General features: G+C 45.4%; 1 protein-coding gene across 2 annotated transcripts in view; it reads left to right on the forward strand.

Moving 5' to 3' along the window:
* Positions 1-25618, forward strand: part of CLCN7 (chloride voltage-gated channel 7) — an 823350-nt gene that overhangs the window by 45237 nt on the left and 752495 nt on the right. Inside the window, exon 2 of one of the 2 annotated variants that reach the window (XM_069646815.1) lies at positions 8500-8571. The exons of the other annotated variant lie outside the window; for it this stretch is intronic. Within the exon in view, the coding sequence (XP_069502916.1) occupies positions 8500-8571 (72 nt within the window). The remainder of the gene's footprint in view (positions 1-8499; positions 8572-25618) is intronic. 2 annotated transcript variants of the gene reach the window in all.

Here is a 25618-nt window from a genome sequence, read left to right on the forward strand (position 1 = left end):
CAAGAGATCGTCCGCGTAGAGCGAGACCTGATGTTCTGCGTTCACCCCTAGCAGGCCCTCCCAGTTCACATCTTTGTGCAATTTGATTGGCACCAGTTCTATAGGGCATAAAGGAAGGTCGAGAGTGGGAAACCTTGGTGCGTGCAGTCCAAATGGTGCCAATGTCATGCCATTCGTGGTCACCACCACCGTTGGTTTCAGTATATAGTAGCTGGATCAGATTGATCAATGTTGGTGAGCGGGGGGGTGGGGGGTTCAGGGTTGGGTGGAAGCCATATTCTGCCAGTGCCAGGAACATAGTCCCATTGGATCTTATTGAATGCCTTCTCGGCGTTGATCGCTAGGATCACGTCCCCTTGTTCCACATTATCGCCATCGAGCCGGAGCAATCTCCGTAGATTGTCACCTGAATGTCTTATGCGAATAAACCCTGTCTGATCTTCGTGTATCAAATGAGGGAGGACTGCTTCTATTTTTATTTTATGCGACCTGCATTTCGCTAGGGTCTTTGCATCAGAGTTTGAGTGATATTGGCCGGTGCGAGCTGCATTCGTCGGGGGCCCACCTTTCTTATGAAACACCACTATTTGTGGCTAGCATTGAACCTGGTAGTCAGCCCCTGCGTGTGGCTCAGGCGAAGACAATGTCGTCGGCCATGGTTCGATAGAAATCGATCGAGATTCGAGATTCCATCTGGCCCGGAGGCTTTACCTGGTGAGGGAGTGGATCAGATCTACATAGGCCTCAGAGATCGGGGTGTCTAGGGCATCCTGTTGGGCCTTGGTAAGCCTGGGTAGTGCGTGTGGACCCCAAGAATTCTCACATCTTTTGGCACGGGATGTGGCTGGGGTTCCGCTTATATATTGGTGTAATATTCTACAAATCGGGCGTTGATGGTGCCCTCCCCAACTTGTGGGGGGGTTCCCTCACCCGTCCCGGATTGTGGCGATCATCTGGGCAGCCAGTCGTTGTCGTAGAGAGCATGCCATTAAGTGTAGCTATCTGTCATTTTCGAGGTAGTATTTTTGGGACACGCTGAATAAGACTTTTGGACTCTAGTAGTTGTAAGTTTTTTGATTTCTATTCAGATGGATCGCATGCGTGACAGCGGGTGCTGACTGGGTGTACGTTTGTGTGTTTTCTCAAGTGCAGTAAGGTCTGCAGTGAGTTGCATCTTTCTTCTTCCACCGTTTCAATTTGAATACCCATCTAGATCCTCTTAAAAAAGCTTTAAATGCATCCCAGCAGGCGTATGTGTCATATGAGGGGTTCAGATTTGCCTCCCAGAACTATGCTATGTCTTTCTTAATGTGGTCTGTAAAGTCTGGGTATGCTAGAGCCCTCATTTTTAGATGCCATGGGATGGTTCTACGTGGGATATCGGGTAGGGTCACTCGGCGTCGCATGGGGGCATGATCAGAGATGGTAATGGGCAGTATAGTGCAGTCAACCGTCATGTGTAGTGCATTGGTCGGAATACACCAGTAGTCCAACCTGGAATAGCTGTGGTGTCTGTGGGAGTAGAAGGTATAGTCCCTTCAGGTCCCATGCACCTGTCTCTATGCATCCCTCAGTCCCAGGTCTGCTAGCAGTGTAGTAAGGGCGGATTGCTTATTCCTTTTTATTAGATCATCTCTGCCCGTACACTTAGGCACTCTAAAATGGTGTCATTAGTGATGTTGCGTTTCCTAGGAGGTGAGCACATGCTGCAAAAGTGTTGGTGAAACAGGCTGGGGTATCTGCTGTGGGGGGGCGCATAGATATTGAGGAAGGTGACGGAGGGATGATGGATTTGTCCCCTTACAGCTGCATATCTGCCCTCCTTATCTGCGACTATGCTCTGGAATTGGAGAGGGACCGCTTATGAAAAAGTATGGACACTCCCTGTTTGCCATGGTATGGGGCGTGTGCAGCAGAGCCGACCCAGCCATGTTCCAGCTTTTTGGGTTCCATTTCGTTTACGTGCGTTTCCTGCAAATATATAACATCACCCTGTAGATCCCGCATGTAGTTCAGAACCCGTCTCTTTTTGATGGGGTGTCCCCGTCCCTTTACGATAAGGGTCACCAATGTGAGCATAGCCATTTGTTTAGAAACAAAGAGGCTGTAGTACGCAGTGGTCTCATCCGCCCGTGCCAAGAGTATTTCGGCCTTGCCCCCTCGCCTCCCTGTTATGACTATATAGCACTTTATCCTAGCATTTTATCATCATCATCCCCATCATCTAGTAGTATCCCCTTCCTCTTCAAAATTTGGGGCCGCAGCCCAAACCATAATACAAACCAAAACTTGTGGGGGCCAATGTTCCCCCGAAACATTGGGTTCGAACTGTCTCTCCAATGCCTGGCTGTTTAGCCCATGCCTGGATCTGCCGGGCGCAGGTTGGGGAGACTGCACCCAGTTCCATGCATTGTAGCGGTAGACCAGAGCGCTTAACCCATGTCGGTTCCATCTATAAGACTACTGTACGTACCCTGGGCATCGTTCCGATCAAAATCTGTGGCTGTGTAAGCGGCAATGTCAAAGTCTGTGACATTGTCAAGGGGGAGCCAATGTGGCCGTGGGATCTGGAGCCATGGACGTACCTATGCGTTGGTGACTCTCCCCACCCCCCACAGGTCTGCATCTTTCATGGGCAGGCTTGGGGGCTCTATGCCAGATGGTTTCAGTGCGCGTCTAGCGCCGAGTGGCGGCCCCTGCAGTCTAAACCCTCCTTGCCCAGGGACCCAGGCCCAGTATCGTTCGTCTAGCAGTCTTCTGGGGGAAGCTTGGTCACTTCAATGGCTCTTTCCACTAATGATCTAGGCCTCAAAGGCCTCTTCCTGATCGATGTCGTCTGCCTTTGCTCTGGGGATAGCGTTTATTCGATGTTGATGAGGATGGAGGTGCCTGTGTCCCCTGCGCTTCTCCATGTGGGAAGTCTGTTGTGACTATGTGACTAGATTCTGTTGTTGACTAGATTCTGTTGTTGTAGGAACCGCCAAGCGTCCTCAGGATCATCAAACGAGTGCCATTGGCGGTTGCACTGTATGCACCTACCGCCAGAAATTTGAGGTAGTGTGTGTAGTCCTTTCCTTTGAGAACGTCATATAGGTTTGAAACTCTTCCACCAGTGGGAGACTTCCGCTGAATAGTCATTTAAACGGGCGTATTGGTACCTCCCAAATTTCACTTGGCTGATGGTCTTGTATGTTTTCAGTATGGCCATTTTATGTTGAAAGTTCAGGAGCCGGAGGGTAATCGCTCTGGGGCACTAGTTTGGGGATCATTGCTCAGTGGAGCCTCTCGATGGTGTAGTCTCTGGGTTATCGATGTGGAGCACAACTTGTAGGAAGTTGTACATAAAAGTTTTTGAGGTCTGGGCCCTCTGCATTTTCCGGGAGGTGCACAATCCTCCGATTGTTCGGTCTCGATCGGTTTTCCTGATCCTTCAGCTTTAGTGCCGAGACGTTGCACCTCTCGGATGACCCCGTCTAGCTCAGTAGTTGTGGTTTCATGATTGTTCTCCAGCGAGCTTATACTCTGCTCATTGTTGGTCGTCCTTTCTGCCTGTGCATTCAGTCTTGTTTAGATGCCTTGTAGATCACGTTTGATATCTTGGACCGCTGTGTTGGTCTCCTGCGTCCTTTGGCCGATTATCTACATCCCCGCCAGGATGGCCTGCAGTTGCGCCGGGATATCCATTGTAGACTTATGCCTCGCAGAGCAGCATGGTAAAGCGCCTGTGCTGGCTGTATCTGCTGGCAAGGTTGTGGATGTGTCCAGCTGTGCCAATAGCATAGCACTATGTTTGGCTGTTCACGCAACCCTCGTGGCCACGTGTGCGCGAGTCACAATGTCCGAGCCGGGATGCATTAAGTAGCAGTGCTGGTGGTTGTTGGGCTTTGGGCCACCTTATGAGAGGCGTGGTCGTGGGTCTGTGGAGAGGGGCCGATGATTCATCACTGGGGTTGGTGAGTTGGCATAAATTATGCACCCTCAGAGGCCACAGAGGCCGCTGTGGGCAGTTCCACCACCCCACGGTTCCTGTGTGGCAGCATGATGCGTCATGCTCTGTTCACATGTGAGGTGGCCTGTCCCTGAGGTAGGGGGGGTGTGAGCCTCTCAGATGTAGCTGGGTCGAAGTTCTGTGTTTTCCTGGTGCTCCCCAGTATGGCCCAATATCCTGGTGCTCCCTGGTGATGTAGTGCGGCCTGACCGTCTTTCTTTCAGTCCAGGGCTTTTATCGGGCTCCAAGCCCATTCCTAGGTCCACACTTGCATTGTGGGGGTCATTCCTTTGTCTTCCGTACATGTGAGTCCCCCCCGCCCCCGGGAGCACTTCATCCACCCGGCCACTGTCCCTGGTGAGGTGTAGTAGGTGTAGGTATTCTTGAGGTGGTCTGTCTGTTCGGGTGGATTCCCTGTGGGGGCTTCTGCAGTGCGTGATCACTTCGTGGCTGGCCGCACGATATTGCAACTCCTTTAACTTTTTCTTTATTATTATTTTATCTTTTTTGGGGAGAACCTCCCCTGCTTGGCCGTTGTCACGCGGGAGACTGGGTACTCGCAGCTATGCGCACCACCAAAGGAGCTGTTACCTCCCGAAGATGGGCCCCAGGGTTGGGTGCAAAATGTGGCAGAGGCTGTCGCCCACCTCCCTCGCGGGCCAGTCCACAGTGGTTGAACTGGGACGATGGGGCTGCGGCTCACCTCTGTCTCTCTCGGTGGGTGCTCGATCAGGTTGCCAAGACTGTACACGCCCTCCGCTTGGGTCTCAGTGTAGATCGGCGGTCAGGTCGGCAGTTGCAGGCTGCATGTAGTGTCTGGCTGAGCGTGCTCACGAGGCGCTCTGCACATGGAGATCCTCCCTGCTCCGTGGGTCGCCGGGCCGACATCCTACTTTCACAAAGGGTGATACTGGGACTGGAGATTCTGGGGCCATTTGCCTCCTCATTGAGCCGGGTTACATCACTATTTAGGACCCATGAAGGGAGAGTTTTAGCAGCTTTCCTCCAGCTCCATCGGAGTTTTAGTAATCTGCAGCCATTTTGCTTTGGCTCTCGAGCGCCCCCTGACAATTGAAGTGTTTTAAAACAAATATTGAGACCCCTTGGCCTTGACAAAGCCCTAAATTGGGTTAAACATTAGCACGTGCCATCACCTTTGTAAGGTAATGTTGGCTTGGTAAGGAATTTTGGAACTTAATAAAAATTATTATTTTTGAATATTTCTGATCTACCATCTCATTTGCCTTGGCGCAGTACCAAACTACACAATTCTCTTTTCTACCCTGACTGATCAGGGAAAATCGGCCTCCGTTTGGGTACAGCAGCCGGCAAACTCTACATAAACAGCAATAAATAAACGTGTAGAGGCGCGCAGTAACCTGCATCTCCCTACATTCAGACTGCCTTATTAGTTTGGGCAGCCACCAGGAAATAAAACGTTGAGATGGGTGTTCGAAATGTAGCCCAAGCGTGCTTCAAGCTGTTATTCCTAGATTTTGAGAGTCTGCTGCTGTGTTGGTCCATCACATCTGCTGTTGGGGAAAAGCAGTTTGGCTCTAGATAAGAATTTGAGGTTCAACTATTTTATTCCTTATTTTGTCAAGTTAAACTTTCTTTTGGGAATAGTAATGTGATACTCATTCATGAGTGGCATTTTTTAAGTCCAGATAAAATATATTTTTAATGTAAAGAATTGGCAATTCTTCTGGTAATCCAAGCTTTCATTGTAGCTAACAGTTACCATCCACAAAAAGAGCAATGTTCTCGTTAGAGGCAGTCTACGGACGAGGCAGCACCACAGTAGAGATGCACCTTTGGAAGGTGCTGCATTCACACCATCTGCATGAGCATCACCTGCCACAGTGCAGATGGCTTACCTGATCAGATGCACGCATACACTATATTTCTTAGTTGGGACAGTTGGCCTAAATTTAGAAAGCCAAAAAGACTGATAAATTGCATAAGTGGAACCAATTTACCACTGTTCTCCGAGACCGTGGTGAAGATAATCTTGCTATGGCCCTTGAGAGGATTTGCTTCCTTTACATGTTCCCTTGAGACACCGGATTGCACCCACAGGCCATATTCTGAATTGCCACGGTGGTTCTAGCAGTGCATGACTGAATAAATCTACAACATGCTTTGCCTGTGACTTTACAATGTTCTGTTTCGTTATTGTAAAACCAGCTTGAGCATGTCGCCCTTATCCTTTTTTTATTTTTTTTTTATTTTTAATTTGAATTTTTATATCATACTTGTAGAGGTACAAACTTAGCTCACTGTGAGCAACAGAATGCTTTACAACAAAAATTGGTGCACAATACTTAAGTCACAGGCCCTCAATACAACACAGGCGTTAAGGGGTTAACGGTGCCGTAAAAGGTGGTGGCGCCGTTAAACCCTTAATGCCTGATTACGAGGTCCCTTTGCGGGTGGCACTTCAACGCCTGCTTTTAGCAGGCGTTAAAAAAACCAACCCGCAAAGGGACCTTAGTGCTAAGTACGGTGCCGCAATTTGCGGCACCGTACTTAGCGCCTTCTCCATTCCCATTGATCCCTATGGGGCAAAAATGAGAATGGAGAAGGGCCATGGCGGCATGGGGAATTAACGCCCCGCCAACCTCGGAATGGGGTGGTAATTCCCCATACCGCCATGGCGGAGTCGGTAAATTACCGGCATGGACCATGGTGCTATTAGCACCATGGTCCAACGCCTGGGTTGTAATGAGGGCCACTGTCTTAAAAAAAAAAATGTAAACTCACTTTAACATGATTCTAAAATTACAATGACCCCTGTAGTCATCCGTAAAATAGACAGAAGCCAAAGCGTATACATATATCCTAAAGTAAATCGGGATTTACTGGTGAATCCCGAACTCTGAACCAAATGGTCTTTCCTTCCATAATCTTTACTCCCTAGTTCATGCGAGGTGGATTCTCCAGACTGCCCCTTTTTTCTAAGTTTGCCAGTTCCCAAATTCTTTGGGTGCATAGGGTAAAATGGATCTAGGAGAGGCGGGGCACGGTTGGTCAGTAGCAATGCGTGAAAGGGAAATGGGACCTGTCTGAAAGAGGCAAGTGGTAGGAGTATGGGGAGGTCACTAGTTTGTAAGGCCTTTTCCATGGGTTTCTAGGACTTCTAATGCTTTGACTGTCATGCCTTTTTTGCAAGCCTTGCTAAGCCATGTTATGATTGGCAACATGTGGTTTGATGGTCCTCTGCCCTTGGAGGTCTGTGTTTCCCTCCCCTCCCCCCCCCCCGCTCCCAACACGCTCAATTTCTATATTCCAACACACAGATTGCATTCCAATTAAGCCACCCACATATTGCAATTGAAGATCCTTTCCAGCAGACATCAAACCTCAGTAGCCACAACTCTACAATCCACGTACATACTGCATCCCATGCCAGTGCAGTCTAGCACCACACGCGCAGGAGGCTCCCCTTCGGACACATTTGCCTTTATGCTCTAGACACAGAAAATGTACAAACTGACCCGTATGCGGAGCTCGCAGTACTTTTGGTCTGCATGCATCAATACAACAGCAAAGTTAACTTCCATTGTTACCCCCTCTCCCCCCTAACCTCCCTCAATCCGCTTGTACAGATCCGCCACAGTCCTGAAGACTAGCCAAATGGCAGCAGAGCCAGTATTAATCCTAATAACAGAACCAATTAGCCTTTAAACGCACTAGGTGATGGGGCCTTTGTCAAATCCTCTTCAGAGATGGTTTTGCAGAGTTCGTGCACAATTTTTTTTTGTTTTGGTAGCCAGGCAATGGAGACTACTTTGCCTCTGAGACTGTGACCCCTGATAATACTCACACAAGAAAAGTGATTATAATATTAGATGGGGACAAGTCAGACATGTTTTTAGCACAACGCTATTTCCCTTCACATCAGTGCAGGCTATGGTACATCATTTCTTAAAGTGGTAACCAATTTGAACTGGTGGAGAAAGCTCAACCTCCTTCAATATTGGAGTGTTTGGTAGTTTCTCTGATGTCTGCTTGAACCTGGCCCACAAGTTTAGGTTGGTAGTACAGTCTCCTTCAATATGTGCAGTCCTACCCGTTAGAAAACCTTTGACTACCCTAAATTCAGATGAGAGAGTGACCAGCGTTCTCGGTACCAATGAGAGTGGTACATACTGTGCACATCTGAACTGCCTTCCTTGATGAGAGCAGGAGGCTTAAAATGGCTTGAAGAGCACTGGGCTGTTGTGAATATGGCTGGGAATTGCAGTGTGCCCCTCGCACAAAAAAAGATTTAAATGGAGAAGCTCACAAAGTAATGCTCTCTCCTTAACAAGGAGGCATTGAAGTTTTCTTGTTGCATACATCGACTCTATTTTATATTTTTAAGAGCTCTTCAAATTTTGCCTTTTAATTACTGAATGAGATCTTACAATATCATCCCTTTAAATATTATGGGTTTACTCCCACCTTTTTATTTGCTGCTTATTAGTTCTGCCTTCCACCTTTCATTTCTCATGTGTTTCCTCTTTCAGACCCCCCATCGCAGCCTGTTCAACATTGGGCACCTGAGCACAGTGGACCTTGGCGAGGACAGCCAGGAAATGGTTAGTAGACTTTGAACTGAAACACCCCCACTGTATGTGGAAGATAACAAAAGGCAATACACCTCGATATGGAGTGTGTGGAGGTTGAGGGAGGGCTTGGGGTTGTCCCAGACCTCAAATAGTTAATCCCATCACTCAGTAACAGAACCCTTAGAATTCACTTGTAACCTCTCTTCTGGACTCGAGACTTTTGTTGTACGAAATTGTTTTGGGCTTGATCAAGGTACCATTTTAAGTTGTGGGCCCTCTTAGAAAATGTTTCCCCTTGTCCCTATAGCTAGGGAGATAGCCATATATGAATTATGGAAAACGGAGGCGCTTCATCTTGCTAACCTCATAAGGTTCTTTTAGAGCAGTTATGGGTAAATCCTCAACCTGGCCCACCGCAATATTTTTCTAATGGCCACCAAATAAGTTGGTTACACCTTGTGTTTGTTTCATTTACTTGCAATAATGTGTCCATTCCGTCCAGAATCACATCATATGTTAAAATGAACTCCACACCAGACATTACTATTCAAAGTGTTGTGCATTTGTTGACTAAATCTCTCAGCTTCAAAACTGCTGAGTACTGCCAAAGCATTGCCTTTTCAAGCGCCTTTCTTGGCTTTCACTGTCACGCAGACGGTTACCCGACCTGCTAGAATGTACTTGCAAATCCTATTGCCTGATACTTTCCTGTAGACACCCTCTTCACCTGGCCTAAGCCTTGTGTAGAGCTTCACAATCAGCCGTGTTATCGCAGTATGGTTTCCTCCTCATTTACCACATCATTGTTTTTGAAAGAAGAGCTTGCAAAGTTATTTTGATCACTAAAGAATATAGAACAGTGCTACATCCACTGTACATGTACTGGGATGTTTGAAAGTAGGATAACTGAACAAAGGGCACCGAATGGCTCCCAACTTAACAAGCATTGGCAAAGCCAATAGTTTTTCTGTAGTGAACATGGTTTTGTTGTTGCCAGCAAATGTGAGGCTCTTATCAGGATTTGCTGTGAATTGGCATGATATGATCTGGTCTTCACGTCTTATGATTGTCCTATTCCCTGGTGCCCTCTCTATTCATCTATAACCTTGTCCCCTTTCCCATACTCTCTGGGAATATGGCTTCCTCTTTGCTGGGACTTGAGAACCGTTTAGCTTAGCAAAACGATTGTAATCAAAATGTCAGTGCCACTAGAAGGCACTTGATATTTTGATGAATACATTGCATTCCCTCAATATTTGTTTTATGTGTGCATGTTGGAACTAGGCTATCAAATCGCACCCCGCCCGCCAACTGATTCTCTAGACGCCGTCTGCCCCTCTCCGCCACCCTGTACAACACTACCCCTCCACTGTGCCCCTCTGTATCCTACCCCCCCAACCACTGTTCTGTTACCTCTGAAAGGGCTCCTTTATGCATCTGTACTGTTGTATACCTCTGTAAAGCGCTTTATTGCTTCTCGAAGCTAGATCCGCACTCAATAAATACCATAATAACCTAGTTGGCACTTCATTGCTGGTTTCCATCAAACCCAATCAGTGTGAGTTTCCTTTACACCCAGTTAAGACATCGTTACATTTCCAGTTTACCCACTTAGAAAATGGAAATTATGTGCAAAGTGGCCATAATGTAAATAGCAATGTGCATGGCAGATTACTTTTAACCCATAATTGTCTGGTCTTAACTGCCAGGATGATGTTGCCTGTGCTGGAAAGAAGGGTGGCCAATGTTCAACCTGATGCTCTGTCGCATTGGATAGCAAAGCTGTAACCCGTTGTGAGCATAACAGTGAAGATTGTGCCCCCAGGCGGTCTTGCTATTGGCGTGCAGGTTGGCTGGGATTGGTGCTTCTGCTATGACTAGCTTGTCACAGCTAGCTTAAGAGTAGACCAGCTTGGCTGCACAGCTGTCTGGGTACTTCTAAATGGCACATGCACATTGCCTTCTCTATTGCAGAGGAAATGACCCACCTTTCACTTGTGCTCGTTTTGTAGTGCACTGGTTACTAATATGGTGATGTTTTGCACTGGCTGTCAGGATTTTCACTGTTTACCAGTAGCAAAATTACTGTCTTTGCACATGTGTTAAAGAAATCACAAATTAGGTAATTTCACCTGCGTTGCTTATTGTAGCTCCAAAATATTTCTAGTCTTGGTCCTTGCACACTGACAATATTTTCACCAGCATTGGCAATAGAACAGCACTATGTAATCATAGTAGTTGGACTAGCTCCATGGCGAGCAATTCGGGCCTGCCATAAAGCTCGCCTAAGGGACCATCTTCTAGCTTGGAATACTGCCAGTTCGACTTCACACACCTGTACCCACACCATGTGACTTCATATCTCCTAAACCACAATTAACCTCTTGACTTGCCTGGCTTACTGAAAATGTACATTTAAAATGTTAATGAAATCATAAACGCCACAAATTACCTATTGTGACGAATCTAGCGATGTCGTCTCTCCTCATGTGGCCAAGAAAAAGCGGAAGCTTCCTGACACTGGGGGAGGCTATCTGAGGGAGGACCACATAAGGAGAGACAACCCTCACGGGAGTAGGATAGACTCACTAGGTCAAACATAGTATCGCCCTGTTTCATTAGGACCTAACACTCCTTCACCTCCCCATTCTTATAGGGCATATTGTAGGGTGGATAAAGAATCGCTGTTGCTTCCTAGTCACTAAACTTGTATGAATACTTCCCCCTTTAATGCTGAGACGAGAGAGATATGGAGGAATTAAGATCACTATAAACGGAAAGCCCACACCACGTTCTAATCATTGGAGGATGTTAACAAGTGCTGGGAATTAATGTGCATACCCCTCCTTTTAATAACACTGAAACAACAAGTACTGGCACTTAATCCCCGCCCCCTTATAACACTGAGACGAGGAAGAGGGATGCAGTGATGAAGATCACTAGAAGCAACAAACCAACGCTGCGTTATAGTAAATGGAAGATGTTAACAGGTGCCAGGCGTGAGGGGTCAGAAATATGAGGCGGACAACATTTAGATTATTTCTCAATTTGTGCCATTTTAATAAAGTATACGTTTTTAACGAACTCCCCACTATCGCTACCTTGTTGAGGATTTCCCTGCCTATCAAAACTAAAGGAAAACATTCTATATCTGGCCCTCACACTTAAACATAAAATCTGCGACAAAATATATGGCATATCACAACTCTTCACACTGTTGTTTCCATTATTCACAGCCTTTCTTTTATGACCTGGGTGAATTCCCCTTTCATAGGGTCAGTGCTCCAGATAAGATTTTGAGGTGGGAGTATTTTACTCCCTGTTTTTAAAATTTGAGAGTAAATGTGATTTTAAGAGAGTAAAAATGACTTTTCTCCTTTGCAAGACAGTAAAATGTATGTGACATCCAGCCGACGCATGCACAAACTGTATGGAAATCATTACCGTACAGCAGCTTTCTGCATTGTGACAGAATACACCTTTCATCATTTCTCAAAGGTCTGGCCATTTGATCTCTCCTGTATATATTTAAATCTTGAAATCACCAAAACCTAGCCAATTACATAGTAAATCAGACATGAATTGTATTTTGTGTTTTGAGGTTCGATAGCAGAATTGTCATTTGATGTTTAATGAGTCCTCATTTCTGGAGCTATTACTACCTAATGGTATGCCAATGTTATGATACAGCAGTGCAGAGAGGCAATAACTCTATGCTAAATTCTACATCTAATCTAATGGTCAAATGGTTATTTATGTAGTGCTTTTGGCCAAGCGCTGTACATGGAACATATTTATCACAATTATCACCAAACCAAAGTCTGTACTTCTTTATCAACCTCGAAAGGATGAAAGGCTGAGTTGGACTTACCGTGATTCGAGCCTGCAACCTACAGATCACGCACAGATTACAGCAATGAGTGCTCAACCGGCTGAGCCATCTTATTGGCTAACATCCTTCAGAGGTCAGTTAACTGAGCATCGATTGAGGTATAATAATCACAGTACCTAGATGTTGGACAGACCATTTATGAAGCACTACATGAAGTTAAACACCTATCTGGATTATCACAGGGACAGGTTTTGCTGAGTTTCTATTTCAATTACAAATGTAACTTTCATTGGTTTATTTTTGAACAGCGCTTGCACTTCCTGGAGAGTCAGATTTTGGACGTTTTAATTGTAGTCTTGAAGATTTGAGAGGCTAGAACACCTGTGATTGGTGTAATGACAATCACTCACCCTTGAGCAAAGACTCTGCTGCCACTGACCATTTATAGTAATGTACCCCATTGACTGCAAGGTTAAATGGATGGAACTAGACTGTGCATAGTGATCATTTTACACACTTAATATTAGAATGTAAATTAAATTATCAGTGTAAAAATAATCTGCCTCCGCATGATTATGCACACAGCACTAGAACTCTGAAAAATACAATTGTGCAATACTGGTTTGCTTTCACTGGAAAAAAAGCATTTGTTACAAAATATTATTCTCAATTGCAACTTAGTTTTCCATCTTATTAATTATACAATCCTAAAATTCAAGGAAATTATGAAAAGTGCTTTTTGAATGAGAAGAAACCATTCCTTTTATCACTGTGTGCAGTTTCTTTTTTTTAAAGGCTTCAGAGAAATACATTCTGTTTCAGAGGTGGCTTGCAATTACATCCATGTAGATAAAAATCAAAAGAAGCCTCCTAGTTTCTATCAAGTAGCCTGACCTCTGGACTGCCCTCTGCTCTAAACCTGTGTGTAAATGTACCCAGGAAAATAAAAAAGCAGTTGTATTTGCAAGCTTTTCATGCGTAAAAAGGCCTGGTACCCACCTTATTTGGAGGCCTGCATAGGGTTCAAGTTAGGTTTCAGTTCCAAAGTTCAACAAAAAAAGAAACCAGGAAATCTGGGTTTGCAACACAGTTCAAATTCAGTTATTGTCTCCCGCATTTAATAGAAAGTTCAATTTCACCAATATTTAACCCACAGAACCACTGTCTCTCCTTTTTAAGTAATGATTTCCACTTCTTCAAACAGCATCAATGTTTTTTTGGTTCACAATATTTTGCCACAAATTATAAATGTCAGAAAAAAGAAATACATGTAAAAGAATCACAGCTTCTTGACAGCACTTCTTAAGTTTATTTATAGCAATTGGAATCACTCCGTCTGGAGGGCTTCACAGCCCCCAATGTGTCATGATCTCTGCTTCCAAAAGGTCAGGGTTTTCCCAACTCCCTTGGAAGCAGATCCATAACCCAGGTTCCGAGTGCCAACCAGTCCCAATTGGGACCTTTTGGACCCAGTCCTGGCGCCAGTGGCACCAGGCTCATAAATATGCCCAGTCCCAGCGCTGGAAGCGCCGGGCTCATAATGCTTGGGTGGACTTACCTGCAGCAGACCATGCTGCTTACTTGCCTGCCAGTTGAGCCTCTGATCCTCTTCTGTTTGGAACTACTTTTCCTGTTGGGTGGGGCAGGAGCCACTCCCTAGATTCAGAACACTGGAACTCTTCTGGAAAGCAGGAACTCTTTTCTTACCTAGGCGTGGCTGTGGAAGGAGACACCTAAGCACTACAGGAGGCTATTTAAACCACACCCGATGGATGAATCTTGCTTTGCGTTATTCTATATCCTCTGCAGCAGAACGCTCATCGTGTCTTCTGCATCTGATCCTGGGCCTAAGGAAAAAGGCTTACCATCCTGAATCCAGTCTTCAGCAACACCTATAAAGACAAGAAAGAACAGGTTAGCATTACGGTCTTCAGTGACAGCTCTTCACTTACCTGGTCCATCGGCTGTCACCAACGCCTCGCGCTGCATTCCGGCATCTGAAAGACAAAGGCTTACCAACTCTTCGCACGCTCCGGAGGCCTTCGGCGCTGCATCCCGCATCTGAAAGACAAAACAAGGTGCGTTTAAAGACATTGGGGAACTTTAATACTCATGTGCCATTACTCCTTTCCACATCTAACCCAGTGGGTATTCCGGCACCCTGCAGCCGCTCCGAACTTGTACCTGCAAAATAAAAAGACAGTTAGAGCGCATCGTGAAGCAGGCAACAAGCGCTTACTTACGTGCTTCCAGGCGCTTCTATTCATCACACGGGCTCCATCTTCAACTCACTTCAGCCCGTCATCCGCCATCGCCGGAACCCTGCAAAACAAGAAACATCATTACTAAAGACTTTAAAGACATTAGAATTACTCGAAACTTACCGTTCGTGCAGTAAACGACGGACAGCAGTCCTCTGAAGTCAAGAGGCCTGCTCCCCTTATCCAGTGAAGAAACTGGTTACAGCACCCTGCCCTGAGGCAGATGGAGAGCACGGCGTTCACTTACCTAAGGTGAGAGCGTTAACCTTTGGGGTTCTACAGGAGAAGAGAAAGGGAAGAAGAGAGAGACATTCAATAACCCAGTTCCTTAATCCCATATTTTCTATCTGCAGACATCTTACCCTTCAAGTCAGACATACAGTGCACAGAGGTCCAGCCCAAAGAGCCAGCCGTGTGTTACACATCACCTTTGCAGATACGGTATACGCCCAGTCAAGACCGGCGCCTCTACGGGAATCAGGTGAGCGTTACACAATGCTTCTGCCTGGACCACTCTCCTAATAGGTTAACTTGCAAGGACTCGCCATGAAGGTCAACTCTCCTGTTTCACATTTAGTTGGGCTTCTGAAGTTTCAAATCTTATCGCAATTTGATCAGTCTGCAACTTTGTGACCTTTATCAGCTTCTCAGAAAAGACTCCACATTAGTGCATCTCAAGACCTTTAGGTAGGCAAGGCCCCCTTACTCTGAATATTCACCTTTCAGAAGGCAGCCTCTTTCCAACTCAAAAGCCCTGGCAGGAGAGTAAACCAGTAGTTGGAGGTACAGGGCAGAGACCCCCTCTCCCAATCCCCCCCCAGGAAATGCTGAGAAAACGGGGGAAGAAATCCCCCCCCCCCCCTTTCCTTTTTTTTTCTTTCTTTAATTGTGGACCAAAAGGGAATAACATACCCCTTTCTGAAAAGGGCATCAGGGGTCCAGAGAAAGAACTGTCAAGTGTTGCGGAATCGGAGAAAACTCAAGGGAAGAACCATCCCCTTTGAGACTGCAGAATATATGAGAATGACACTTTGAATAACCAGAAAGACTCTAGGGGAAGGGGCAGCCCTTCTCTAGTGGAACTGTATTCATTTTTGTTTTCTTTTCAGCACGTTAGAGACCTTATATTAGGAACTTTGGAATTAAGCTGTAGGTGTTCAGCCAAGAGACGTTCCCAATTTCACGTTGCATTGAGTTTAGTGTGTGACGGTCATTTAAGGAATTTGGACAGGACAGAGAACTATTTTTGCTTTAAACATCCTGACACGGGCAGTCCTTAGTTTTATTGAGGCAAGGAAACCCCTCTTAGAGTCAGGCATAGGTAGGATTTCCCCAACCCCCTCTTTTTCTTTTGATAATAAGTTTTTGATAACACTGAAGATGCCACTGTGTCCGCGTCTTACTCTTGATCACTCACTATGTAGGAAAGTAAGGGACTACAAGTTTGAATGGTCAGTTAAATCACAATCTCTTGATTAAACTCACCATGAAGGGCACTGAACAGATAAGTAGCAGGATTTCTGTTATTCTTCATGAAATATGTTAATTCATACACCTAACCACACATTGTAAAGGTGCACCGTGCTCAAACCGTACTAATGTTATACTATGACAGGGTATCTTGATTCATTCATTTTGTAATTTGTATAGCGGCTTTCACCATAATTATGGTCCCCACGTGCTGCTGGTTGAGCGCCCTGGAAGAACCAGAGTCAAATTTGGGGAGAATTGCCAGGTGCTATTATGCATGTATGCATTTCAGCCATTAAACTTATGTGAGGTTGGCCAATACCCTACTATTCACCCATGTCTGAATGGCTTGTGGATGGGCAAAGCCGAGGTCTTCCATTAACTAAGAGGGTGGCTTGTGTTTAAGGAGAGGGTTATGTGGGAAGCTACAGTTTGCATTCTTGTTGCTAAAGGTAGCGTCATTCTTATGGCAGAGGAGTTGTGCATAAGTGTTTGTGTTATTTGCGATTGTAGGGTGTGTGGAGGGAGCCTGTGCCTTCTGCTAAGTGTGAAAGTGCGCTGTGCGAGAGGAGAAAAGAGTTAGCTGTACAAACAATGTCTACTACCTGGTAATAAAGAATTGGAAGGGTGTGGGGGGAAAAAAACATTTGGGTCCACTCCTGAACAGCAAAATAAATGCCCATTACAACCGTGTATCTTCAGAAGAGATTCCCTTGACCATTTGTCCTCACCATTAGTCTACAGTTGTGGCTGTATGCCAAGTCCTCTTCCACCTCTTCAGCCTCCACTCCTATCAAAGGAAGATAACATTTTGACAAAAGTTTTTTCAAACTCTGTACTCCAGCTTAAGCAGGCCAACACTGAAGATGTTCCTAGCTAACTTCAAATTTTGGAAAGAACTCTCAGAATTTGAACAGTACATTCCTAAGCTGGATCATTTCAAAACAGGCTTTCCAGATGCCAGGACTCTGGTGCAAGACTTGCTGGAAACAGCAGCCCCATTGGATTGTCACTTTAGCGAGGGGCCTCATTTTTGGCATAGATGCTTGTTGCCAGGCCTGGCTTCATGCTAACCAAGTTTGCCAAGGAAGTCCAGCTGAAGGTTCTGGACTTTCCTTTTGAGAGCAAGGAGCTGTTACATGGTTCAACTGATGAAGAGTTGACCAAAACAAAGGTGAGCATCTTAACTGCAAAATCGATGTGTCCTTAAAAAGAAACCCTGGCCCCAGTCCTCATACCCACAAAGGTTTAAAAAAGAAATCTAGATCCTTCGTTGTATTTTGCGGGTTTCAGGACTGGGATCCTGGTAGCCAGACTACTCCGCTAGCAGCCCTTGCTAAAAACTGCAATGGAAGACAGGACAAACATTTTTTTTTTCTTCATCCCACCCAGCTTACTTTTCTTCAGGAACCATAGCTTTTTCCATCGATAAAACACCCAAGTAATGGTTGGGCATGGCCCAACAAATCTCCAGTTGGATGCATTTCTTTACATCTGGATAACGAAAGTCTATTGGGTCTTTTGGGTGACCTGCTCGGGCTATCTCCTTCCTCTCCCTCTCTGGCTCAGACAGGACCTCCTGCGCGCTACTCGGAAATTCTCCAGAGACGGTGGGGGTTATTTCCAGCTGGTCCAACCAGGCGGGCCTGCACACTAGCCTAGGCCTGTTGGACTACAATCTCCACCTTCCCCACGAAAGATTCAAGACGACTCCTGCACACATCTGCTCTGCTCTTCTCTTCAAAAGGAGGACTGGCTCTGAGCAGTGAATCTTCAAGATGCATATCTCCATATTCCACTATGGCCCAGCATCAAAAATATCTTCATTGCTATTTAGTTTTTGATTTGTAAAAAGCGCACCAACCCAGAGGCATTTGGGCACTGTAGAGGATCAAATATACACCTGGTGATATTCCAGGCACATGAATTGTAGGAGCATAGGCGATACAGGTATACACTGTTACAGGAGCAATGCAAGCGAGGCCAGGCAAGCCAAGGTGAGTAAGATTAGATAAACGACCAGGTTTTAAGAGGTTTTTTTTTCGAAATTCCCAGTAGAATTGCTCTGCTCTCATCGCATGTGGGAGGGTGTTCCATTGCTTGGCTGCAATGACGTGGAAAATTGATCCTCCTCCTTTGGCACGTTTGTACTTGGGTTGGGACTAGGGTGTGGGTCTAGGGGCTCTTGGTAGGCCTTGATGGGTGGATCACAGCGATTTATTTATTTATTTTTTGAGATGATCAAGGTGGGACAGTTTTGGAGTGACACATATGATTTCAGGCATCGGGGATATGTTCTGCTTTGGGAATATTCAGGGCAGCTCGCACAGCATTATCTTTGATAATCTGGAGTTTTTTAAAGTTGTGAGCAGAGGTTCCCGCAAAGAGAACATTACAGTAGTCCAGTCTTGCGCCAGAAACTGCTAGGGCCACAGGCAGCTTTCTGTGTATAGGAAGGGTCTAGCAGCATTTAGTAGTTTAGTTGTGTAAGCCGCTGAGGAGACTATGGCATTTACTTGCCGGGCAAGTGATAGTGTTGCATCCAGGTAAACGCCTAAGGTCTTGACCGCTGGTAAGACTGTGATGAGAGAGCCATCAATGTTGGAAGGCTGCAGGATCAAGTTTTTATTTTTTTAGCACAGACGAGGGCCCCACAAGGAGAAGTTCTGTCTGCTCATCTTTAAGACACAGGCTGTGGGTCGCCATCCAGGCTTGGATGGTGACATAGGTGGAATTCAGGGCAGCAGCATCAGTGGTGTAGGTACCAGAGAGGGGGAGGAGGATCTGTGCATCGTCGGCATAGTTTGTTTGTATTATACCGAGGGAGTCAAGGAGGTCAGAGTGGCTTTGTGAAGATGTTGTATGGTGTCATTGAGCCACACAAGCCTTGAGGTACCCCACAGCTGATATGGGAGGGTGCTGCACTAGGACCTTCTGAGAAGACTTTCATAGTTCTTCATAGTTCTACCTTCTAGGAAGGAGGCAATCCAGGTGGCCGCTTCTGCAGCATCGGTCTCCCGGAAGTTAATGGTCTACTAGGCCGAATGCAGCAGAGAGGTCTAGGAGGAGCAGAAGGGCCCTGATCTCATCAATTTGAATTTCCAAGTCCCGGAGTGCTGACTCTGTGCCATGATGTGGGCAGAAGCCTGATTGGCAGAGTCCAAGGATGTGGTTGTTTTCTAAGTGTTTTCCTGAGTTTGTAGATGGGCAGCTCTGTCACGAATTATTAGTAGGAAGGGACTGTTGTGGTGATGATCCGGTAGTATTGTAGGTTTCAGTGCTGTTTTTTTTAGGAGGGCTGGGACTCTGGCTTCTCTAAGACAGGCTGGTACTGTGCCTGTCAAGAAGGAGTTGAGGAACAGAGCTAATGTTGCAGCACACTTTTTGATGATGGGGTGGGGGGGCGGACAGATTTCTCCTTTGCATCTTGATGGCTTCAGGATTTTTAAAATGTAGAGGGTTTCCAAATTGGAGATTTTGCTGACTCTGAAAAGGGAGGCTTCTATTGTGGGTGGGAGAGGCTTCCGTGCCCAGATGGGCAGGCTTTAAGCTGGCTCGTTTGGCAAGGATTTTGTTGTGGAGCATTCAATTTTAATCAGCCTAGGGTTTTGTATTCTGGTGCACCGAGCTCTGTCTTTGGTAAAAGTGGTCGTGGTGTTAGTGGGGTTTCTATTTTCGTAAGGATAGAAAATAGTTCTCTTGTGTATGATTTGGTGTTAGCTATTCTGGAATTGAATATGGAGGCTTTGGCTTAGATAATGGCTTACCTGTATTATTTGGATAGAATATTGAATTCCTGTTTTGTGGTCTCGGAAGGGGGTTTCTTCCAGCAAGTTTTACCAAGTCTTTTTTCAGTTCTAAGGTCTGAGAGGTCTTGAGTGTACCAACAGTTGAGGTGAGCTACAGGTTTGTCTTTTTTTGCAGTTAATGGGGCAATGGTGTCGAGGGCGTCAGTTAAGATTTTGGTGTAGAGCTCGGCTAATTTCTGTGGATCGAGGTTGTCTACACATCAAGTTTGAGGGCATCAAGGAATGATGGGAGGCTGTTTAGTTAGCTTTCGGGTGCTGTGGGTGAGGGAGGGTGGTAGCATCTTGGTAGAGGGTTTAGTTGGTGGGTCGAGGGGGATGGTGAAGGCAATGATGTGATGGTCTGACCATGGGCAAGAAGAGTTGGAGTTGACAGATGTATAGCAGTTGAGGTCAGCTAACTAATCCAGGGAGCAGCCTTTGTGTGTGGAGTTGCAGATGCACAGACTAAAGCCTAGGGCAGTCAGCCAATTTGCTAGTGAGGTAGCTTGTGGTCAGTGCGGTCGTTGAGACCTAGATTTATGTCTCCTAGGAGAATTATTTTGGATGTAGGCTTTATCTTATCTCCCAGTATATGAAGTAGGTTGTCATTGAAGGACGGAGTGGTACCTGGTGGGCGATAAATGAGGTGGATGTTGATAGTGTTAGTTGGGGAGATGGTAAGTTTGAGTGATAGTATAGCTCCGTTTTCAGTGATGGAACAACTAAGTTGCCTAATGTGAAGGAGGTCTCTAGTGATGAAGGCCACTCTGCCACCTCTGGATAGCAGTCAGTCGCTCCTGAAAATAGTGTAGCCTGATGGGATGGCTATGGAAAGGGGTTGGCCAGATGCTGCATGTAGCCAGTTTTCTGTGATGGATAAAGCATCCAGATTGTTTGTTAAGAGATCATGTCTGCCAAGGTGTGGGCCGAGAGTGAGTGAGCAAGCATTGACCAAGGGTTTAGGGGTTCTTACTTTGATATTGGGGGAGTCAAGGTCCTTGTGAGCGGGCTGAACTGGGATTTGGCCGGCAAGAGGTTGAATGTTGTGTGGCAGAGGCCAACAATGGCCTTACATGCCGGCCTTGGATGTAGGCTTGCTGTGCCTCCTGGCTGGGGGCTACTTCCTCCATTTGCTGTTGGGCCATCCAATCGGTGTGCAGGCTCGACTGAGTCGGGTTGTTGTTTTTCTGCCGTTCTGTGAGTTGTGGCCTTCGCATCCATTGTAGTTAGCTCAAAATGGGATCAAAATGCAACCATTACGAGTAGATTAAATCTGGATGAGCCTTTCTAAACTAAATGGACGTTCTCTCTGGGAGTAAACCTAACAACAAATGGGAAAATCATTTATTTTTTTATTGTATGTAGGCGTATTACAAACCTTATACAAACACTTTAAAAGAAATATTTTTTTAAAATATTAATAAAATACATTGCAAAAATTCATATACTTTATTAAATTGTCCAAAACCTCATAATAAAAGTTTCCATGGCATTAAAATACAATATCAAATACCAATTCATCATATAACTTGATTATTCCTAGAATTTTACAAAGGCAACCACCCTAATCACTAGGGGCATTGGTTGCCCTCTCAAAATATAATACCAATAACTGTCCAAATTTAGCAATGACACCTCATACACATATGGGCTAAAAACTTTTTTTCATTTACAAATACTGACAGTTAATCATTAGATGCTTATAGGTTCCAGTTTCCCGGTTACAAAATCGACAGCATTTATACATGGCCTCTGATGAAGATAATTTCGTGAGTATGTGTGAGCTTAAGACCTATTCTTAAGAAGACCTTAATAAAATGACTATCCGGACATTGCCTAATATATTTTGGTACAGAGCCTCTTCCTTTATTTTCCAGTGCAATGCTCAAATACAGTTTCTATTTCGTCCTCCCATTGCACGCCCCGATCCAATCTAACAATCTAACTCAAAGATTTTCTTTTTTTTTTTACTAAGATGGGTTGGTAATAAGCCTATCCAAAGTGGCCTTATCTTCCAAAATCTGAATACATCTCCTCTTGAAATTGGTAAAACATCACACATTTGTACCATGTGATACTATTTGGGATCAGCACACAAAAGCTTTCTGAATAATAATAGTTTCTATGATACCAAACAAAGATGTTAAACCCAACTCGTAACACACTAGCACTGCCGGGACACAATCTGGTATAGTTGGCACATTTGACCAGATTATACACTCAAAAGTACCATACTCCAATTTCTCGGATAATGATGTAGGCTCCATTCCATACAAAATGGATGGGAATCCCTTTCAAATTATAGAAGTGAATCAGAGGAACGTAAATCGACAATTTCCGACAGATAAACACCATTTGACCTCCCAGTTGTTTACATTTGCCCCGAATGTGACTTTCTAAGGTCATCCACTGCAATCGTCTAGATAGAATTTGACCCAAGTATTTTGCTTTTGTTCTATTGAGAGTATGTTCTTACCCGTTAACCATTTAAAATGTATAGATTTGGTTCTCCTACCATTAGAATAAAGAACATTCATTTTTTGTGGGATTAGCCACCAGTCTATTCTGCACTGTATATTCCTCGAAGGGCAGCAAAAGACGCTGCAATCCAATTTGGGTCTAAGTACGACATCATCAGCATATCCCAACCAAAAACAATGAACATTGGCAATGATTGGGAAAACAAATGCAGCAGGTTCCAAAAATTCCCCAAGATCAGGAGTGTCCTTGGCCACCTCATAATGAGCATTCAGTCTGACCTTAATCTGCGTATCGGGAAATGTATTCAAATATCTAATAAGTTACTTAGGAAGTTTCACCTATACAGCTTGTTCCAGAGTCGAACTTGTGTCTACCATGTAAAATGCTAGAATAGGACCTACTGTTGCAGTATACAGAGGGCCCGCCCCTTAAAATTAGCCTATTCAGTTAATGAGTTGATTACAGGACCATGTACATCTGTCCTGATTCCCCCCCCATCCCTCCACTAAAGCCAGTTTGGAACTTCGACAATGTATCCGTCTGAGCAATCCATGCTTCTATCGCCCTAAAAATTGAGACTGGAAAAAAACATATACTGTTAGCATCTAGGAAGGCAATCGGGCTGTAGCAACCTGTATCGAGGTGGCTGCCCTGCTTATAAATTGGTACCATGTGTGAAAGCTTCCGAAAGAGAGGCAACGTTTTTGTCCCTAAAATACTATTAAAAAGGGCAAACAACTATGTCGACATCTGCAAGCCATTTTCATGATTTTATTACACAACCCATTTGGGCCTGTGGGACCGTGAGTCAGACACAGATCGTATGATAAAATACATGTGTTCAATGCAGATCTCTAAATTCCACTTGCCCTCATAAATAAGTTCAAGGGACTTTCATTTGTTTCGATATAACTCTATAAAAGGTCACTCCAAACCCGCACAGGTATAGGATTCGTGAATGCCTGTTTACAATGGAGTTCCTTTCTGTTTACTAACGTCCAGAGATATTTCTTGTCCTGTTGAGTGATAGCCCTAAACTTTGCCTCACCATCCTTTTGCATAATTCGATATTTATGTGCTCTTAACCAGTTTAGTTTAATTTCTCCTTTCTAATCCAATTTTATATTTCACTAAACTTTCGACATTCCTTCCACGCATTTCCTAATAATCTGTCTAATTAGTTTCTTTCTGTAATTAACACGTTCATCAAAATTGTGAGATCTTTGTAATTGTCCCGAGGGACAGACCATCACCTATATCCATCCGCTTCTACAATTTTATTCATTTAACATTTGTAGCACACGCCAAACCCGTAGGTATCTGGGCACTGGAGAGCAGGTAATGCACATTACAGGGTTACCCCCAGCAACAATAGAAAACCATGGTTTGGCATAAATCATATTAAGAATATTTACAAACATAATATATTTACATATACATTTTCCCTGTCGGTACATAATAAGTAATATTTACATGTGCAACCTTATTAACAGGTAATATGAAAATTCAGTAGAGCAGATGTATTCGAAGAAGCATATTGTATAAGGATGAAACTGTAAGCATTAAGGCTCAGAGGCTACACATTGGAGGTGAAGAACCAGGCTTTAAGTTTTCTGCAGAATGAGGTGTGGGAAGGGTCAGATCTAATGTCTAGAGGTAGGGTGTTCCAGCCTTTAACTGCCACCACTGCAAAGCTGCGACCCCCAGTCTTTAGTGTTTTGAATTTCGGAACAGAGAGAAGGAAGCCTGACGCAGAGCTTGTAGTCTTGGTGGTTTGGGTTGGAGTTAGCAGGTTGGTGAGATATTTAAGAGCTATGTTAGTGAGGCATGTGGGTGATGTCCATTGTTTTGAATTTGAACCGTTAGCCAGCGCACTTTGCGTCCGAATGCAGAGATATGTTCCCTTCTTGGTATGTTTAGTGCAGCGCGTAAGGCTTCGTGTTGTGACCTGTAGTTTTCTAATGCTGGTAGTCGCAGTGCCAGCCAGGAAGGTATTACAATAATCGAGTTTCGACAGAATGAGCACTCTTGCTAAGGTTGGGCAGCTGTCTGCCGATAAGTAGGGTCTGCAGGCGTTTGAGTTTGGCATAGTAAGCTGCTGATGAGATTATCGAGTTAACTTGTCTAGGGAAGGTTGAGGAGGAATCCAAGTACATGCACAACATTTTAAGTTCTTTAGAGACGTTCATGGTATTTCCATCTATTATGAAGTGATTGTATTTGGGGTCAAGTCTTTTTGAGGTGTGTTTGGGTGCCGAACAGGAGTAGCTCAGTTTTGCCATCCTTTAGACCATGGGTGCACAACATACGGCCCGCGGGCCAGTTGCGGCCCATCATGCCTTTTTGTCCGGCCCGCGAGGCACAAAGACTTTCATAATGGAGGGCGGCCCGCAAGCAGCATCAGCCGCCTTCCATTAGGAAAGTCTTTGTTGTCTTCCGGGCCGGACAAAACACTGGCCCTCATTGGCTCAGGACACACGCACCACGTCGCCCCTACGAGCCACGTAGTGCGTGTGTGCTGCACCAATGGAGGGCCAGCGTAGACTACGGCTGGCGTGGTCTATAAGGCTTGATGCCGGAAGCGTTCCAGCTAGCCTGCCTTCCAGCACGTCCGGTAAGTGGTCTGTTTGTGTTTGTGTGTCGGGTCTGTTCTGCTGTATGTTTGTGTTGTGTATGTTGAGATGCGGGGTTCGGGTCTGTATGGGTGCATGTTTGAGAGTTTGTGTGCTGAGTTGGGGGGGGTTCAGGTCTGTGTGGGTGCATGTTTGAGAGTGTGTGTGCTGAGATGGGGGTGGGGGGGTTTGGGTCTGTATGGGTGCATGTTTGAGAGTGTGTGTGCTGAGATGGGGGTGGGGGGTTTGGGTCTGTATGGGTGCATGTTTGAGAGTGTTTGTGCTGAGTTGGGGATGGGGGGCTTTGGGTCTGTATGGGTGCATGTTTGAGAGTGTGTGCTGAGTTGGGGGGTTTGGGTCTGTATGGGTGCATGTTTGAGAGTGTGCGCGCTGAGTTGGGGGGTGGGGGGGATTCAGGTCTGTATGGGTGCATGTTTGTGTGCTGAGGTGGGAGGTTTGGATCTGTATGAGTGCATGTTTGAGAGTTTGTGGGGCATAGTGTTTGGTTGGGTGTGAGGGGGCCATAGGGCATAGTGTTTGGGTGGGGGTGGGACCCATGGGGCATAGTGTTTGGTTGGGGATGAGGGGGCCATGGGGCATAGTGTTTGGTTGGGGGCGGAGGAGCCATGAGGC

The sequence above is a fragment of the Ambystoma mexicanum genome, chromosome 2q (genome assembly GCF_040938575.1).
Source record: "Ambystoma mexicanum isolate Mex_15411 chromosome 2q, UKY_AmexF1_1, whole genome shotgun sequence".
NCBI lineage: Eukaryota > Metazoa > Chordata > Amphibia > Caudata > Ambystomatidae > Ambystoma > Ambystoma mexicanum.